General features: G+C 36.1%; 1 protein-coding gene across 1 annotated transcript in view; it reads left to right on the top strand.

Moving 5' to 3' along the window:
- The window catches only part of LRRC2 (leucine rich repeat containing 2), a 94,037-nt gene that overhangs the window by 53,894 nt on the left and 18,865 nt on the right, over positions 1-21,278 (top strand). The window contains exons 6-8 of the mRNA XM_039729748.1: positions 15,577-15,722; positions 17,802-17,957; positions 19,763-19,899. Coding sequence (XP_039585682.1) covers positions 15,577-15,722; positions 17,802-17,957; positions 19,763-19,899 — 439 coding nt within the window. The remainder of the gene's footprint in view (positions 1-15,576; positions 15,723-17,801; positions 17,958-19,762; positions 19,900-21,278) is intronic.

Raw genomic sequence — 21,278 nt, 5'->3', positions numbered from 1 at the left:
TTCTCTGGGGAACTTGTACCAGTGTTTCACCACCCTTGTTTTTAAAAATACCTTTCTTATATTGTCTTTTAGTTTAAAAACATTACTCCTTCTCCAATCACAACAGTTCCTACTAAAAACTGTCTCAGTCTTCATTGGAAGTCCACTTCAAGAACTGAAAGGTCACAGCGAGGTCTCCTCTGAAATTTGCTGTCTCCCAGGTCAAACAACCCCAGCTCTCTCAGCTTGTCTTCACAGAGAAGGTTTTTCATTACTCTGATAATTTCTCTTGTTTTTTTCTGGACCCACTCCAACAGCTCCATGTCCTCCCTGTGCTGGGACCCCAGAGCTGGGTGCAGGGTTCCAGGTGGGCTCTCAGCAGAGCAGAGCAGAGGGGCAGAATCCCCTCCCTCCCCTGCTGCCCACGCTGCTTTGGATGCAGCCCAGGACACGTTTGGCTTTCTGGGCTGGGAGTGCCCATGGCTGGGTCATGTCCAGCCTCTCAGCCACCAACACCCCCAAGTCCTTCTCCCCAGGGCTGCTCTCCATCTGTTCATCCCCAGCTTGTGCTGTTGTCCTAAGCCAGGTGCAGCACCTTGTACTTGATCTTACTAAATCTCATTATGCTCATGTGGCCCTGATTCCCAAGCTAGTCCAGGTTCCTCTGGATGAGATTGCAGCTCTCTGAGTGACATCACATCACATCACATCACATCACATCATCACATCACATCACATCACATCATCACATCACTCAAACAGGTCAACTGCACCACTCAGCTGGGTGTCATCTGCAAATTTGTTGAGGGTCTATTTGATCCCACTGCTTATATCATTGATGAAGAAATTTAATAGCACTGTTCCAATACAGACCCCTGAGGCACACTTCTCATCAACTTCCATCCAGATATTGAGACATCGACTAGTACACTGGGGATGACAACACCCAGTCAGTTCCTCATTTGCTGACCACTCCAGCAATCAAATCCTTCTCTCCCCATCTCAGCGAGAAGTATGTTATGGGGAACCCTTCAAAGGCTTTACAGAAATCCATACAGATGACTCTTTCCTTATCTTCTGTTGGAATCATTCCACTGTAGAAGGCCACTAGGCTGAGCAGGCAGAATATTTCCCTGGTGAAGTTCTGCTGGCTGTCCTGAATCACCTCCCAGTCTTCTGTGTGCTTTAGCATAGTGTATTGGGTTTGCATGGCCAGGTTTTGGTAGTGTGGGTGCTACAGGAGTGTCTTCTATCAGAAGCTCCTAGAAGCTTCCTCCAAGTCTGAGAGAGCCAGTGCCAAGGCTGGGTCAGTCAGAATTGGTGGCAATGCTTCTGTTATATTTAATAATGAAATAAAAGTTATTATGCAGATGTAGTTGCAACCAGAGAAGAGCGGGGTAAGAACATGCAAGAGGAACAACTCTGCAGATACCAAGGTCAGTGCAGAAGAAAGGGGAGGAGGTGCTCCAGGTGTCAGAGTTGAGGTTCTGCTGCAGCCCATGGTGCAGAGGATGCGGAGGTAGCTGTGCCTTTGCAGCCCATGGAGGTCCATAAGGATTCAGAGATCCACTTATAGCTTCGCCTTGGCCTTCCTCACTCCATCCCGTTACAAATGGACTGTGTTCCTATTGTCTTCTCAGGTTACCTGTCCTTGCTTCTGATATGTATTTGCTTCTTTCCCTTTAGTTTTACCAGCAGTTCCCCGATTAGCCATTCCAGTCCCTGGTCATCCTTGCCTGATCATTTACGCCTGGGCATAGAAAGATCTTGTGCACTATGGAAAGCATCCTTAAATGTCTACCAGCTCTGTTTTTCACCCTTGTCCCTGACATAAGTTTCCCAAGGGATTGCTATTGACTAAGCCCTTGAAGAGCTGGATGTTTTCTTTCCTAAAGTTCAGGGTCCTGACTTTGCTCTTCAACTGACTCATATTCCTCAGGACTGTGAATTCCATTAGTATATGATAACTGCAGCCCAGGCTGCTTCTAATCTTTGTGTCACCAATTAATTTACTTGCATTGATGACCTATGGGTCCAGGAACACATTCCCTCTAGAAAGGCTTTCTATGGTCGCAGGAATTATAACTGGTGCTATTTCTCTCCTTTGCTTACCTGAAAAATATAATTATAAATAGTTGTCTCTTAAATCATTTAATAATGCTAACAGGTGTGACCCTAAAAAAACCCCTGACGTGAGAAGGGATTTATTAGGCACTAACATTAGTCACCTATGATTTTCAAACACAACAGTACCCAGAACAGACATAAATAACTATTTATACATTAATAAAATTCCAATTGATATTTTAAAACTGTGGTTCAACAACTGGAAAATTTTCAGTCTCTTTTGTCCTCTTTTTGTTAGTCTGTCCAGTCCTCTTTATCAAAGTCATACATTTTGCAGGAAGAACAGAGGCACAAGCTCTATGCATTTGTGTGGAGGCTTCAAATAAGTCCCCACTGGGCATTTTCATAAAACTTCTTGTCTTTGTGATCAGTGATTGACACATCTCAAAGCCATTACCTGGTAGGTGAGAGCCAGCCATCTCTATAGAAATGTAAAATATTAGGTTGTTTTACCAGCACATTATTCTTCAAATCTGTATGTTTCCAAACCTGTCTTGTTTCATTACTATTTTTTTAATGCATGTGACAATATAATATATAATCAAATGTAAATATAAATATAATCAAATGTACAGGACATTAACTTCCCAGTGGTTTCACCATCCAGTAAGGCACTCGAAGAACTCACACACAGGTCCTTACTGTCTCATTAAATGGGACCATAAAGAATCTTTACATCTGTAAAATTTTTCATAGGTTGTAAAGGAGCCATGTATCATATTTGTTAAAAATGGTTGCAAGTTGCAAAGGAGTCATATATGAATTTGCTAAAAATAGAATTTTATTTGTGAGGGTTTTTCAGGACCACAAAACAGAGGGGAGTGCTGTAATAAAGGGGTTAACTGGGAACTGGGAAGCCAACTTCGGGTAAATTTTTAATTTTAAATCACTAGGAAGAGTCCAGTTGACTGTAATTGGGCCATCATTTCTATACGTACATTTTTCTGTATCAGAAGGGGTTTTCCAATTGCTTGGCTTGGTTGCATCTCCATTAGACAGAATTTCATCTTGTCCTTCTTTGCTCAGGGCTTATATTCTCTTTGAATTTGCATAAAGCTCATGATGAGTTGTTTTCCAATGCAGTTGGTCAAAGTGTCAATCCATGAAAAACAACAGCTGTGTTGTGGATCTGGTACAAGACACAATATCAAACATTGACAGGAGGGGTGTGAAATCCAAAAAAGCAGGTGCAAAGGTGTTAGGTGTCAGAAAAGATTCTCAGAGGCCTTACTGCTGCAGAGTTCTTATAAATGTTTTAATAGTTGAGGGGCTAAAGAAGGACATGGATCTATGTTAGGAAATAGGATTATGAGGTTAAGCATGGGAAAATGTGTCAGTTAATCCCACCCTTGACACTGTGCTTCCAAAGCCTTCTAATTTATATAGCATCATTTAAAAACCACTCCACTATCAGAATAAGCCAGCAGCTAATAATAACAGTCCTCTTCACTGGAGAGCTGACCCGTGCTTACCTCAGCACTGTGGTGCCAGTGACCTTTCCTTTACCTTTCACATTAGTGCAGTAAAAGTAATATCACCTTTCACAGTCTAAAACGTTTTTGTAATAGGGAATGACAGACAAGTAGTTTTACAGCACAAGGGTAGACTTAACAATGACCAAAGGGGCATAATGTGAGCATTAAAACATGGCTATATTATTACAAAAAGCTTGAATATAACCGTAAAAGAATTCAGTGTTAAGAAAGTGTATTTGGTACTGTTCCAGCTCTGCTTTCTCTCAAAACAGCTCCAAATCGCAAAATGGGTTTTCAAAATTCTAGTAATATATCCTCCATTCATCTGTGACATAATCTGAGGCAGATTTTATACAGTTACTGAATAGAAGCAGAGAGCATAACAAAGGCATAGCACTACCATACTTGCATGTTTTGTCTTGCAGAAACATGTTTCTCGTGCCAACTTACCTGGATTGATGAGAATCAAAACAGAGTTATAGTTGAAGGGAGAGAAAAGCATGCTTTTTCCATAAAGTGCAGAAAATGAGAGGTATTATTTATTTCTTAAGAAGAATAAAGTTGGAGAGTATAATTGAAATTAATGTGTTTAATTTATTATGGAATATATTTTTATCAGTTGTTAACTAATTACAGGTAGTTACATGATTGATCAACTCTTCACAGCTGTACAAAACACCTGGTAAGGCTGACTGTAATTTTTATTCATCATCATTGATCAATGTGAAAGGTATGAAGACAGAGATAGCCTGATCAGTTGAAAGTAGACATCATTCCAGTATTTTTTTATCTCATACAGAAGTTGGGTAGGATCTCTGCCTTACTAGTCCTGGATAAAAGAGCATAGAATTATACTCAATGTGAAGTGGAAGAGATGTTGAATTTGTGAGGGAATTCAAAGAAGGATATGTCCCAATTGTTCCTGCTTTTGGCATCCTGAGATGCCAACTCACAAGCCTGGATTTCTGCCATTCTGTACTGTAGTACAAAGCAGGTTAAGAAATGAATGACTGAAAAGCTAAGAAAAATACAAAAAATGGAGACATTTCTTCACTTGCTGTTTAGACTATCCATGTAAATCATTATTTTTACTTGTCATAGAGCCATTTACTACTGATGGAGTTTAGAAGGAGATGTGTAATTTTATGAATAATAAAAGCAAATGTTATAGAGGTCATGGATGGGTTAAAACACAGCTTTGTAAAAATAAGATTTCCAGACTTCTTTTATCTTTTACTTTGCAAAATCAATCTTTTGTTTTTCCTATCTATTTTTAATTGACATGTGTTCTATTGGATTCCCCATCACCCGTTATCACTGTAGCCACACCAAACTGTTTCTTTCTGGAACAATCTAAGGTGATACTAATAGTCTTGGTTTGCCAAATTCTGTGACTCAAAATTTGAGATTCCATGTGCCAGTTTACTTGTGCAGTGCAGGTGTTGGGTATAAGTGACCAGTGCTTGCCTGTGTGTAGAGTTTGTGTGCAGAATGTGTACGACTGTGCGACAGGACTTCCCCTGACTGTGTCTGGTTACATGATACACGATTATATGGCCTCGTGACTGGGGAGGTTATGCACCACAGACAGCTGCTGAGGGCTAGTTGCTGCTGACTTCTAGCTTCAGCCATGTCTTATGCTGGCTGCGATGTAGTCTTGAGGCTGTTATTTCATTTCATCTTGAAATACAGACATGGTCAGTTGGAAATTATGTCTGAAGGGTGTGACAGTAGTAGCAGAGGGGCTACAAGTGTCTGGATCACATGTGGGCATCACCACTTCATGATTTGCTGTTCTTTTCTGTCCTTATGGTTTCTCTTTGAATACAATCCTTTCAGTGAAGAGAGTTGGTTTAAGGAGAGGCCCAGCTACTTCAAACTATCTTTAATATAGCTGAAATATCTTTCATTCTCAGATATAAAAGTGTCTTTGAAATAGTGGTTAGAGGCAACAAAAAAAGTTATTGAGATTAGAGGACCTAATCTGATGTTCACAAGTGTAGAGTGTTGAACTACATTTTTCAAAAAAAGGGAAGAAACTAGAAGGTTCTAAAAACACAGGTAATCTTAGATCTCAATTAATTGCATTGCCATAATTAAAGTCTTGATATACTTGTTATATCACATACCTGGAGTGATCCTCAGCATCTCAAGACTAGAAATCAGGAAACCTGTGTTATACTTTCTGTGATGTACTTTTTCACCTTGGGAAGTGACTGCCTGCCACAGTGTTTCTGTTCCTTTTTTCCATTTGCTTGTAGTGACTATTAATTTTATTGAAACAGCACAATAGAGAACTCTTACTGTGTTTTTCAGGGCTTTGCATCACAGAGATTTATTTCCAGTTTTTTGTGCTCTGTTAATTATATCAGTAGAGTAATAAACCCTAAATTGCAGATCTGCTTTACTAAAAATTAAACTTTTAGATGTTATGACATTTGAAATCTCAATAAGCAGTATTATTTTACAAGAACACTGGTGAGGTGTTTGTGCTATATTCTCAGGGTGAAACAATTTGACTGTGCTTCTTTGGACTGTGACATAGAAACAGAAGTTTTCATTATTTGTGTAAATGTCAGTTTCCTCAGAATTCTGAAAAGTAATTTAAAAACATGTTGCAAATTCTAGAATCTAATTGTGTAGAGGTTTCATTTTATTGAGAGGTGCAATACTTTTTGATTATATTGCTCTTGTGAGGAACATTGTCAAGGAAAAATACATCATGAATTACCAATTTCTCGCTCAATTGTTCTAACCTTTACAGTTTTTCCTAATCTTGATTTAGGTTTCAGAACTACTGCAAACCAAAAATTTAAAGAAAATAACAAAGTATTTTCATTCTGTTATTATCTATTGTTCATCTCCAAATCCCATAATTCACCTAGAGAAAAATTGGGAATTATGGTGTTTTGTGTGTAGTGTTTTAATTAGTGGGAAGTAATTTGGGATTAATTACTGTACATCACATTACATATATATCCAATGATTTATTTGCTCTTTTTACACTAATGCATAGTGAGTGCAAGACTTTAATGAAGTTACTTTTTTCATTTTTCCATCTTTTCCCAGGTTTCAGTCAATTTAAGAAATATTCTCGCATTATCTTGCACTTCTCAGTAGCAGGTTTTATTTGCAGTTGTGAAAATCTTGACAGCTTCAGATGCATGCTGTTAAATGTTACTTCTATTTGCTCAGCAGTCATACTTTCTTTTGTTATATTCATGTTTTTATATGCTCAAAGCATTATATAGGTATTTGTAAAATGTCATGGTCACAGAAAATATGATCTGATATTGCACATGATGTACACAAATACATCAATGTTTTTTGGATTATTATTAAAAAATTACTAGGGCTGTATATGCCCCTCGCAGCAATACATAGCTAAACAAAGATAAGTAGCTTGGATGCAATCTAGAGGGAATTGAGTAGTAAAATATCTGTTTGTAAGCTATTTATATTGATATAGGACATAGAAATAAAAGTGTAAAATGTATCTGAGCTTTTACTGTTTCAGTACCATGAAACCTGATTCTACACAATTTGTCTTCCGAACAGCTATGCTGGGACAGGCCAGATGACTGATTTTGTTAGCCATTTTTTTCTTGTTGTTTAAGAGACACAGGACAATATTTAGCAATCCAAGGGGCTTATGGAACATGCCTTCAGCTGTATTACTGCCTATATCTTCCTGAGGTACTCTGAGCCAGTGGAAGAGGTCTTGATATAATTTAGACTTAGCAGCTTCCCGGAAGTACAAGAGCATCTTGGCTACACTGAAGACCTGGCCAGATATATTTTATGCAGACAGGTGGTTTTTTATTAGACCATTTCAGCAAATGCTTCATTAGTGTATAATAGAAAAAACAATCAACCAATCAACCAACCAGCCAAAAAAACCAAGAAAAAGATAATTTCCAGACTTTCCAATGGAAAGCAGATGATGTTTGTAGGCTTGCTATGTAATCATCCCTACCAAAAATTACATGGCTGAGTAGAATTACTAGAGTACTGCTGTCCAGAACCTGTGTCACATCTCTATAAATTTCACATTAGGGGAATTCTACCTCTAAAATGCATCTTGAAAGTCCAGCTTCATTGCAAGCTTTCTAAATTAAGTATAGGAATAAGTATTCATTTTTATATTTATCAGATACCTAGTAATAAACACATAATTCAATGGATGCCCTAAGGTTACTCAGTCACAGACTGGATGGAACAGTATAAAATAGCAATGAAGCACTAAGAACTGTAAGAATTCACAGCTTCATGCTCTTAATTGCATCAACAAATTCTTAGAAAGTAGCCAGATATCTATTTGTACAAAATCCTGACCACTGTACACACAATATATGTGCCATTCCTTAGCTTTCGTATCCAAGTCAGGAAAAGACCTCTTGCATATCTGATTATTTTTATAATATTAGCTTTATTTTCAATTTGTTTTTGCATGTTTATGTCAAAGCACAACATAAACTTCCTAGAAATACTGTTATAAAATAGGGAGAATAAAATACTTTGGGAAGAGATATAGTCAAAATTTTTCCTCTTAGCTTTTTCACTGCCTGAAGGAAAGTAAATAAAAAACCCCTGTGTGCCTAGCAGCACTATCAAAAAGGAAGGAAGAGGAGGAAGAGAAAATTTGCTGTAATCTTGTCAAGCCACAAAGCAGTGACCTGTTGTGTTGAATTGTTGATGGTGTCCTCAGTTGTGGGTTTGTGTCATACACATGTAGCCTGTGAAGTTACAAGAAAAAGAATTTTTATAATGGATATTTTTACAACAATATGCTGTACTAGACATGGTCTAATTCTAATGTGTCACAGTGTGTAAAGTAATCTTATCTCCATTGTGAATTTCACAAATCTGGGGATATTCTTTACAAAACTCCTGCTTCAACAAGACAAATCCAGATCCAAGTTGCAGTGTTGTCCTGGTGCTAGACAATTGTTCCCAATGGCTGTAGTTTAGTTCTCAGCACCACAAATAGCAAGAATCTTGTGCATTTTGGTGAAGTTACTCTGTGCCATGACAAAAAGAATTTCCAACATTTCTGTTTTTTGCAAAGCAATAAAACCACAGAGATGCTTATTCTGGGTATCATAAAGGTGGCTCACAATTGCAAACCTTCTAACCTCTGCTGCTCAGGTAGAAGAATCTTTTTTGCCATAACATTATGTCTTCCACTTAATATATTAATAAGCTGATATCTGGCTGACATTTCATGAAAGTTTTTTTCCAAGCTTATCAGGCTATCTCTGCTTGATTAGTTGTAGAATACAGATTCTTGTCATTGCCCAGCCGAACAGTGGGCATATAAGGTGAAATAATTTAATAATCAATCATCAAAATGGGATGATAGTAACAAATTAGAACTACAGAACCACATCCTTAGTTTTATTTCTGTGAATTTCTCCTACAATTTTTCTAATTGTTTATTTTGCATCTGTCAATATTGCATCATTACTTGGTTCTCTTGTGCTGATATTACCTCTTCAAACATCCTTGAGACTCTTTTCTTTTGAACTGAATTGTTACTATTTTATCAATGTAAAACAAAACAGCCAATGTATTATAATTCTTTCTTTGAACTGTTATCTTTGTTTATAATAATTTTTTAAGTTGCTATAGAATAAAATTTCTATATCTTTTGGATGTTTTTCCCACATTCCATTTTGGAAAATAGTGATTTATTCTGCGTTTCAGAATGAGCTGAAATGAGCAGACTCAGTCTTTTGAACCAGAAGGGTAACTTCACAGGGTGCATTGTGTTGTCACGGCAAACCAGAATAGTTGTACATGCTTAAATCATAATTAAGATGGTACCATCTGAATAGAGTTTCTTCAGTTGCTACACACCTTGAAGGAGAAATGAAAAAAATGTTTTTGGCTTTGTCTCTATTCTGTTGTAAGAGTAAGCAATATTGATAATCTCTTGGTGAAGGAACAGAATATGTCTTTAAAGAGTCTTTTGATAGGTTCAAAGGCACTTTGTTTCCAAACATGCTGGATAGGTCAGTTAATGTCCATATGCTATTGACATTGCTCTTCTTCCTCTTCCAATGTTTTTAATTGAAACATATGAAGAGTACACTCCCAAAGTGAGTTACTGGACCTATTTAAGTTAATAAAAATTTTTTAATTGACCTTTGGTAGAACTTAGTTTTCCCTTATAAAGTGTGTCCTTTATTTACAAGTTTTGGAAATTTGAATATGAGACGACTTTATGATGGCAAAGCTTATGATGGCAAATAATATATGCAGACTGTGTAGCTGCAACATCAAAGCTATGAAATTTAACGTAAGTAATCAACATAATTTTATTTTTTGAGACAGATGACATATTTTGGCTTTAGCCCAGAAAATCCTTAATTGGGTACTTAATTTCATAAATGTGACTCTTCTGTTGGCTTGGAACAACTACTATACTTAGACTTAAATATGTAATTCACATTCTTAGGGATTTTAGCTGTGTGATGATAGTCCTGCCTTTATTACTAGGTGATTCTTCAATCACCTGTGAATGATCGATACCTGATACTTTGGTGAACATTTTTTGTGTTGCATGTATTGCATGTATTTTGTGAATGTATTGAATGAAACTGATTTTCTCTTTTTTTTTTTATAGAGCTAATGAAAGATTTGCACACACAAAAAACCTACTTTAATAACAAGCAAAGTCCCTTTCTATGAACTTCTAATACTAAGACTATCATAGCTATATTTACCCTATTAGACACTAAACTTTAGCTGTTTGGATGATAAAATGATGAACAGTGAAAGGGGACAATGTTAAGCTTCCAAGTAAATGGTTTGGCATAAGGATAACAGTGTCTGTTGGTGGATTAACTACAAAAGGTCTAGGATTTTAACACTGCAAAATCAGAATGATGCCATCACAGTGAAGGCTGTCTTTCACTTACATAGCTTACCAAGATGTCATGATCCAATCAGTGAGAAATGCCTCTGCCCTAATTAAAGTGCAAACAACACCATGCACTGAAGTCAACAACACAGATTTTATTTAACAAGCATTGTGAGGTAGAAAGAAAGAAGTAGAAAAGCCAGAGGGGAAAGAGATATAAAGTAGAAGATATTTGTCACCTGTGAATCCAGTAGCTTCCCTCCAGTCCTTAATCACCCTGGGCTTCTTGGTGGTCGGGTTCTTAATATCTTTCAAAACTCTTCACTTACTTATTACGTATTCATTTAAGCAAACGAAGGAATTAATGCTTATTGGCTACACTATTCTCTTATTCTATTGGTCACATGATTATCTCACTTCTAATGATAGCAAGTTCGTGTTCTTTGTTTTTCTCTCCTTTTGAGTTGGTGGGATTCTTGGGTTGGTGGGTTATGAGTCAGTGCTCATGATCTTCCCCTGCAGGAATTATCTTTTATCCAGACAGAGATGATTTCAGCACAGTTGCTGAGTTGGCTTTCCTTGAGGCTCATAAATTCTGCATTCTTTGTGGTCATTATCAGTGATAGATTCTTCTCTTCAAACTTTGTTAACCTCTCCCATGAGATAACACTCAGACAATAGCACCACCTTTATCTTATCTCAAGCTTCTGGTGTGGTGGCTTAATTTACTGTCCAACTTCCAGGTATCCACAGAGGTCTCTTCAGAGGGGCTTCAGTGATTATGGATGCTATTCATACCATAGCTTGGAGCGAGCTTTTTTTGACTAGTTATAAGCCCATGACCAGTTTCTTCTTTGCAGAGTTTACCGCAGTGTGAATTTTTTTCTGGATGCATTGTCCAGGATTTACTACACCAATCTCACCTACACTAGGCCTAGAGTTAGTGCCATCCTGTCACTCCATTCTGTGCTCATCTCATCTCATCTCATCTCATCTCATCTCATCTCATCTCATCTCATCTCATCTCATCTCATCATCTCATCATCTCATCTCATCTCATCCCATGGCAAAGTCCTTCTCCTTAACAGAGGACTTCTCATCTCATCTCATCTCATCTCATCTCATCTCATCTCATCTCATCTCATCTCATCTCATCTCATCTCATCTCATCTCATCTCATCTCATCTCATCTCATCTCATCTCATCTCATCACATCTCATCTCATCTCATCCCATGTCAAAGTCCTTCTCCTTAACAGAGGACTTAACAGTGTTTGAGACAGACAACTGTGTTCTTTAAGGCATTGCACAAGATACAACCAATGAAGTGCCACTTGATTTAATACGTCTTTGGGCTTCAGAGGGTTTTGTCACAAAACACATGAAATTAGTACTCTGTTTCTAAGCCATTGGATTGACTGTTGAATGCCTTTGCCTTATCAAGTTTAAGAGTCCAGTTTAGAAGTCTGATGGTGAACTGGGCTATAAATATACAACTATATCTTTATGAAAGGTATATTCTGCCTCTAAAGATTTTTGTACTAAACTTCTGTAATTGTTCTTTTATCCATGAATGTCAGTGAGATTATAGAAGAGGTTACACTTACAGCTCAAGGAAAGAAAAGATAGGCACTTTGTTTGAAGTCATATCTAAGTGGGCAACTATGCAGTTTGCTCCTAGGGTGTTTCTTTTTCATATATATCCTACTGTGTTCTGCAGGTTAATAATGAGTGTCAATCTATGGGAAACAATATATGTGATAGCCTATACTACTGAAGTGGTACAAATTTTCTCTGATGTCACTTCTGAAGTTTCTGGGCAGAAGCGTATTTTTTATGCATGGATAGACGTTCCTTTGCATGTCTTATCATGTATTGACTTTGATGGGTTGTAGTTTCTGTTATTTACATGTCACTGAAAAATATGGTATTTTAACATAATGTTGCACCTTTTAATGTGTTGACACTAAGTAGAAGGCAATTCATGGTAAATAAGCATTCAACCTTATGTGCAAATCCATTTCACTGCAAAAAAGCAGAAGAAAAATAAAACCAGACCCATCAATCAAATAATAGTTCAGTCTGGGACATGTTGTCCTCTTCTTTCAACTGGAGGTTTAACTGCCAGAGAGAAAAAGAAGCAGTGGACTTCTACAATGTTATCTGAAATAATTCTATAAACAAAATTATGAAGAGAAATGGTGCAGTTTGTCAAAGAAAAATGACAAGAATGATTAAACATAAGTACCACAATAAGTCTGTCCAGGTAGCTAGACTATTAAATATGACTATTTTTTTAATGGAACTTGCATAAAGTCTATATAGTGATTGATTCAAAGTTGCATCATAATGGAAAATAGTAAAAATCAATGTCGAGCAAAATTGAATGGTAACTTAAAAATTATATGGAAGCCATGCTTGTTTGAAAATGAAATGTTGCAAAAATCCATCAGTTCTTTAAGAAGAAATAAAATACAGAGTGCTTTCTTGAGAAAATATAATACACATCAACCATAATTTCCAATACATCATCTATCAAAGGCATTTGTTGGTAATATATCATGGAGATATTAAATTAAAAACTCCATTAGGTTTCAACATACTCAGAAAATGGACAGCTTTGTTAAATATTACCCCAAAACAAGTACTGGGGGTTTGCAGCATATGCAATATAACGTGGCTCCAAATGATTTCTGGCATGCTGAACCAAAATCTGTATTGATAGAGTAGATAGCCTTGGGTTTTGTTTTTACATTTTTATGGGAATACAAACCTCTGAAAATGTGTATTTTAATCCAACCAAGTATTAAAGTATTAAACCAATCTATATACCATACTATTTGAAAAATGGAAGAAACAGCTATAGTTCTTAAAAAAATAATACTGCTATAGAAAGAAAGCTTGTAATATTTAATTCAATAAAGCACTTTCAGGGAAGACTAGTTAAAGAAATATAAATTTACCATCTAATCTTAATGTTACCAAGTTGTTTCAGTGTGACAAGTAAAGTGTTTAGGAACTTGAGTGAACAGTAAAGAAAGTACATTTTAACAGGTATCTGCTACTCTGTATTTAGAGTTTGTGGTTTTTCGTCTTTGGGGATGGTTTGAGAATATTTTGGTTGGCATTTAAGCTTGTGGGATATTATTTTAATTCTGTACTTGCAAAATTTTTGGGTGGAGATTTTGTTGAAATACACATATTAACAGTTTTAGCAAGTAATTCTGAGTTTAGAGAAACTTTATATGTTTCTTGGGATTTGAAATTGTAATAATATTTTGAAATCACAAAGATAATGTGGTATAAAGATGGTGCCAGTTATTTTCCATACTGTCCTCTTTTCACATTCTAGAAGAGTTTCTGTGCTTTCTGTTTTTCTGGCAAACAGATTCAGTATTTGGAAAATTTACAGAATATGATGGAGTGTTCATTGCTTTTAGTCAGTCCCCAAAATGACAAAATGGTTGGAAAGTAAAAAGTGTCACAATAAAATGTGTTTGCCTGCTCTGAATCTGTACTGAGATATATCCATGGTGATGACTCACCAGGACTGTTTTAAGAGTGGGGAGGACATTTTGAAATTATACCTTTGACTTCAAGAACTCTGAACTTCTATTATATTTTTGAAAGATAAACTTCATTGTGTAGTTGTTTGTATAGGACAGCTTCAGTAAACATCCCTGAAAATATTTCTCAAGATGGTAAGATTCTGCAGCTTATAAGGCTATAACTAGAAAAAAAAGAAACAGCAATCAAATAAAACCCACGAAACCCCAAACCAAAAAAGAAACCTACATCCCACAAAAAAACCCCAACAACAGCAAAAAAACCTACACTGCAAAAAAATGAAGCAAAACAAAACAATACAACCATAAACCAGGACAAAACAAAACAAAAACCCCCCAAAAATCCCACAAAAAACGACCATCAAAAAGTCCCTAGAGAAACTAGTTCTGTCACAGCACCGTGCTTTGAATATGAGGATTTTAAATAGCAAGAGTCAAATTAAGACGAAAGTCTGGTAGTATTACAATAAAAAGGAGCTGGGATAGATAATATAAAAAACTCCTGGTTTTAATTATTAATAATTAAAAATAATTTTCAGGGACTCATAATGTATTTTATTACTTTATAATTTTTCATATTTTATCTTTTGCGTGTGTTCTGCTCACCTTGAAAGAGGTAAATGTGTTTGGTTTGAGATTTTTTTTCCTATATTCTAAGGCACCTTCAGGTAAAGGCCAAGGAAAGTTTTTTGCTGCTTTTTTTTCTGTATCATGATCTGTAGAGTTTGATTGTGATGCTGACTAATAATTAGAACCTCAGAAATACAATTTCTATTCTCTAGTAATTTGTTTCTTAACATTTATACTCCTTTGACATTCACTTTAACTAGCTGCATGGTTTTATGAACGCTGGTAGAGTGCATAATTGATTGACTACACAGAGAACTCTATTCAAGACATTAATTTCTTTGACAAGTATATTTTACATTTGTACTTAATCTTCATTGCATTTAGTGTTTATTACATAAAAATAGAATTCCTTTGAAAATTATTTCAGTAAAAATATCTAGTGTAATTATTATATATTTAGTTTGCGGTATGGAAGATGTGTTTTTAAACATCTTTGAAAAATATTGGGCCCAATTATCTGTTGGCTTAGATTGATAGTTTCATTTTCTAATCATGTGCTGGTAATACACTCTAAGTGCACAGTAGAGTTATAGTGAAGGGAATCTTTGTAATTTTGATAGGGGCTATCAAATCTCTGATTTTGAGAATGGTAACATATTAGTTATAAAAATTGTCTTTTGTTACCTCAAAACCAACTAATTTTCTGGTTCCAGACCTGTCATCTAAACCTGTAGGTTTTAAAGAATAAAAATTTCATCCAATCCCCTGATGCTGTTAGAAAGGTGATGAACAATTTGGGGGGTATGCATTTCTGAATTACTTTTTAAATAAAGTGATGACTAACAGATGAGGCTGGAAAATGGCTAAGTAAAAAAAAAAATAAAAATGGATTCTTATCTTCCTAAGTGCTTTTAGAGGAATAAAGATGGTTGATGAATGAAATGTCTTCTTGTATTTGCAAAAAGTAACTAAAATAAACAACCACTTCTTTCTAGCTAAGTAATCTGAAACAACTCACAATTCTGGATGTGTCAGCAAACAAGTTCCATTCTATTCCAATTTGTGTTCTCCGGATGTCTAATTTGCAGTGGTTGGATATTAGCAGCAACAGCCTGAAGGATCTCCCAGAAGACATAGACAGGTAGTTTATGTTTTAATTCAATGACAGGTATAGGAACTCTTAAGTGAATTTAGAAAGTAAAATCTTCCAAGGGACACTGTTGATGGAAATGTATCAGGTATTTTTGCATGCAAATATTTCTGTGATTGATGGACTGGGTCTGAGAACAAAAGTTAATTTTACTAGCACATTGATGGTGGTCAGTTAACAAAACATTTTTTTTGCTGCTTTCATAATAATTTGTTATTTTATCTAGACATTGGTTTTTTGGGAAGTTTACTGGATATACTCTGCTCCAGTTCCATCACAGGGAACTCACCATATGGAATTGGCAGCAGTAACTCTCTGGAGGGTAGATGGGGAGGAGAAGGTGAACTAAAGCATACTTAAGTAACTCAAAGAGCCTGATAAACTTTATTAGTAAAGAAGAAAAGTATTGGTAAAATTAAAAACCCCATTGAAAATCCTCCCCTTCTACTCTAAAGTAAGTACGAATGTGTGCACTCATTCTCCCAGTTTAGATAACCACTTTGAGTTAGTTTTTAAAAAATAATTCTGATCCCTTTAACGGGACTTGCTGCCTGAGAAAGCACTTTTTTATCCCTAAGCTTAACTATTCACTCCAGAGTGCTGCAGCAACTTGGTTTATGAAACTTTACTTAGCCTTAAGTGAAAAAAACCAAAACATATTAACTGAAGTTTATTAAAAAATATTCAAGATTATTTATTTATCTGAGAATAGAAATCCCTGAGGCAGAATAAACTTCACAGGAACCTCATTCACTCCTAACTTTCGCAAGGCCTTTTTTGCTGGGCAAAAAGACTTTTCTGGGACATGGTGTAATCACAGATTATTCTGACAGCAGCACTGCTCTTGACTTGTGTTAGTAATTCACAGCAAACAACATAAGCTTACCGTTTTTTTCCCAGGGGATCTGACCAGAGATTTAACTAACTTCAAAGAGTTCCTAAGAGGATATTTTTCTTTTAAGGAAGGATACCCTTTCAACTTGTAGAACTTTTTTTCCCCTATAACCTATATTCCCTTAGCTTCAAATTATTCCCTTTTTACATTTTATCCTCTCTATTTTGTACTGAGTTGCCAGATTTGATGCTAGAATATTATCATCAGACAATAAAAAATAAGGTTTTCTTTGTTTGACTTTGGGCTCAGAAGACTAAAAAATGTCAAGATAACCCCCGAATCAGTAAATTAATACTCTCATTCAGACTTATGATTTCAATGCCTGTGGTGTCAAAGAACCTCTGTGAATTATAATTGTCTGTAATATCATTACGATAGTCTGTAATTAATAAAGATGAGTTGACAGTAAACTGAAGCCTTACTTAATATTTTCACCTGAATTCAAACAAACCGCATGGGCCTGATAAGCATAGCCTGCCAACAGTGTTTTAGGAATGGACTCTCCCAGTCAAATAAGACAAATTTGTTTCATCAATTTGCTATGCTCTTTGTCTTCTACCTAATAGAAGGAATAAAGGCACAGACACAAATTTCTATTGCATTAGGAAAAGCCAGGGGAAATAAAACAAAAGTTCCTCACAAAACACTGTCATTAAATTGATTTCATTGGGACAACTTGCAAGAACCTTTTGACGAGGAGCTGGTCTTTCTCTTGCTCCCCACAGTATTAATTACTAGTGGAGAGTAGAGATGGAGATGTACTGCCTACCACAGACATACCTAATTCATAGAAACTAGCATATGGGCAAAAGTGTGACCTGCTGGCCTGTATTTTTCATTAGTTGCAGCATGCATATGGTGAGGCTTTATATCATATTCTGTTCACATTTTCTGTATGAAAACACATTAAATTTTGTAACCTTTTATCTTGAGCCTGCTTCTGATTACTTGCCAGAGGTATGCTATTAATACTATAATGCTGACCCAGTACTGAAGATTTCCATTAAAGTTGATGAAATTTTGTGAAAGTAGTGTTTGAGCAACTTTTTAAGACAAAGATGTTGCATGCAATTCCTCTTATTATACACAACATCAAGTCAGTATTACTATCTTGGCTAGATGTTGCTGTTTGAAATAAATAACTTACGACATCTCTATCTTTGACATCTTTACAGGTTAGATGAATTGCAGACGCTCCTCCTACAGAAAAACAAGTTGACTTATCTTCCACGAGCTCTTGTCAATATGCCAAAGCTCAGTTTGCTAGTTGTCAGTGGTGATGACCTGGTTGAGATACCCACAGCCATCTGTGAGTCAACCACAGGTTTAAAGTAAGTAAAAGAGCGAGAGAAAGGGAAATATTCTTAAGAAAATAAGGTAAGATACACCCAGAAGAAAGGCTTTCACCAGCATGTTTCTAGAAATTCTGACCTAATTTATATCAGAGTGATAAAGGAGGCACTAAAAAGATTGGAAATTACAGAGGATCTGCATTTTCATGATTTTCATCTACCAGTTACCCACATTGTGCATCTCTATGTCTAAACTGATATTCCTGGGTAGACTTGGTCATAGCAGCTCTAACTCTGGAGTTGCAAAAGCATGCTTCAGAGTGGGACTAGTAGCCTGGAATCTAGCTGCTAATAACCTCTGTGATGACAAAAGCATCTTGCTGGGAGAGGGAGACATGGCTAGGGAAATGTTAGGTAAGGTCACAGTAGTTCTTTGCTGTAAAATGCCACCTTACTGCTGCATGCAGGATAAGACTAAAAGAACTAAATTGTAGTCTGCAGTTACAGAGATATTGCATTTCTGCAGAAAATGTTCATGTTTTTGATTATGGAACCATTTCAGACTCTATAGTTGGTCTGGCTCAGAGTGGAGTTAGCTGAGGATGAAATTACCTTTCCCCTCTTAGAGCTATTCCTTGCACTGGTAGCTAGAAAGGTGTTGATAACACATCAGTGTTTTTAGCAGTTGCTAAACAGTGGTGGCACATCATTAAGGCTGTCTCTCCAACTGTTCCCTAAGAAAGCACTGTAAGCTGAGCCAGAGGCTGGGAGGGGAAACAGCCTGGACAGCTGGGGACACCAGCCAGAACAGTTGACTCCAATTGGCCAGTCGGATGTTTTCATACCATATGGTGTCTTGCTCAGTATATAAAGCTGAAAGGAAGAGGGGTGGCGGATCATGTGTTATTGAAGTTTTTGTCTTCCAAAGAAACCAGCTACATATACTGAGTCTCTGCTTCCCAGGAAGTAGCTAAACACTACCTGTTGAAAAGTAGAGAGTAATTTTTCTGCTTTGCTTTGCTTTTCTTCTATATAGGTTTTACTTTTTTCATTAAGCTTATCTACATTTTTTTCATTTGCTATTCCCCCTTGCCTAGTTGAAGAGAGGGGCAGAGAGAGGTGTTTGGTGGGTACCTGGGCCAAACAAGTCAGCTGATCACAAACTTACAACAATTCATCAGAATTTTAGAAAACCATATGATTTGTTGGAACATTTGTTCTTTTGAAAGTAACAACTTTTAAATTATTTTTTCCTTCTTGGAGTGAAAATCAGAGATTTTCAGAATGCTATACACTTATTTGCACATTATATAAGTTGTTTATGTAGCCACTTAGTTTTTCTTCTGCAAAGTGTACCTTCATAATATTTTCAATTTCAAAGTAACGCATGCCCTGTCATGTATTGTAAAAGATGAATAATGCAATAACCAAAAAATGGAGGCACATATTGCAGCTAAAAGATTCTGGCAAAATTCCAGATTGCTAGGCAATATTGCTGGGATGAATTTCGTATTGCTCATTAACAGATGGGGAAATTACAGTATAGTTGGTCAGAAGCTCCATAATAATAGCTATACCTGTTATTACAAAGAATGATTTATGTAGATAGATGGAAAAAAGATAAACCTGACAATTTTTATATGGCAAGTGGATTATAGAGAAAGTTCCTTTTGAAATCTGTATTTCTATAGTAGATGTATCCTAACTATGCCATACTGCAAAATTGAGCTAACGTTCTTTACATTTCTGCTTCTGGCTCTGGTAGCAATTTCTAAACTGTCATTCATGATGGCCAGTGATGTTCAGCTACCTGCACATACATTTGTGTGTTAATCTCTGTCTAGATTTGTAAGTCTCAAGGACAGTCCTGTTGAAACGATTGTATGTGAAGACACTGAAGAAATTGTAGAAAATGAACGTGAACGTGAGCAAGTTGAGAAAGAGTTTATGAAAGCATACATTGAAGACCTAAGGGAAAGGGGTATGTGTAAATTTGCAGTAACCTTTCTTCTGTCTTGAATATAGATGCAGACAGATATTGTGACCATTCGTTTTTAAGAGGAAAAGTAATACACCATTAAACACTGGTTGTCTTTTATGGTATTAAATGAGACTAATAATGACATGCCCAATCTGCTTTGTTAAAAGTTTGGACCCTAATTAAGACCACAGATATTGAAAAAATGTATACAAAATTAATTGTGTGGTATATTCCTTAATCTCAAATAATTAATGGTGTACAGAAAGAATATTCTCATTCTCCAGATTTATTTACTTCTCTTGGGATTAGTATTAGTGATTTTGAATTCCTGAAGAAATGCTTCTCCTCCTCAAAAAGATCAGTATATATATGAAAGCCTCATTGTATTGGTAGAATATTCTTTGGCAATGTTATCAGCTTCAAGGTACTAACTATTTAACTACTGTACAATTATAGTAAAATACAAGCATTTATCTTTATTACATAGCACGAACAACTTTACACATTTCTTCATGTTGCCGTTCTGTTTTATATTTACCATCATAGAGAAATCCTTGTTCTCTTGAGTATTCTTTAATAAGATTCGTAAGGAAAAAAGAGGAAAGTTTCCTGTGCGACAGGGTACCCCACAGGCTCATTTTAATTCCTTTAATATTTTGTGTGTAGAAAGGACTTTTTGTGGAATGAATCTTACAGTAGATTTTCATTCCTTGTGTTTAATTTAAGTGGTCTAAATAGTGGTCCTACAAAATCTGTTAAAAGAGAAATATAAAGAAAGGGTGTGACTTCACAATATGTTTCATGTTCTCATGCTGGATTTCTGTTCCTTAACATCTATAAGTTGTGGATATGAATATTCATCCTGTCTATTTCTAAACTGAAGTCTGCAATAAAAGTGCTGGATTTTGATAATGGTAACAATGGTGGTTAAAATGGAGAGAATAATGCAATGGAGGAAAAATTTGGGTGATAATTTGGCTTTAGAGACAGCCATAAAATATGTAGTGATGAAGTTGTGTCTAGAGTCAGGAAATGTAGAGGTCTGACAGGCTGTCTGAAACCTGCATTAGACCCTATTGAGAATAGGCCAGGTTTATGCTCTTGTGGGGCAAAGCTGCTCAGAGATACAGTTCTCTCCTTCTAGACAGAACTTACTTCACTGTTTTTTATGAAGAGTTTGAATCATTAATCACTTTTGTATTTCCTGCTTCTGAACTTTTGTGCTACAGATAATGCCAATACCTGCTTTTGAAAAGCAGACTGTAGAAGGAATATCTTCTATAAAATATGAACTGGCAGAAACTCTGAAAGACAGCACAGAGATAATTTGTAGAGTACCTTTGAAACAAGACCAAATCCAGCTGTTTCTAGCTAAGGGC

This window comes from Passer montanus, unplaced genomic scaffold, assembly GCF_014805655.1.
Source record: "Passer montanus isolate IOZ18808 unplaced genomic scaffold, ASM1480565v1 scaffold7, whole genome shotgun sequence".
Lineage (NCBI taxonomy): Eukaryota > Metazoa > Chordata > Aves > Passeriformes > Passeridae > Passer > Passer montanus.
Note: the sequence above shows the minus strand (reverse complement) of the source record. Positions and strands in the feature narration are given on the sequence as shown.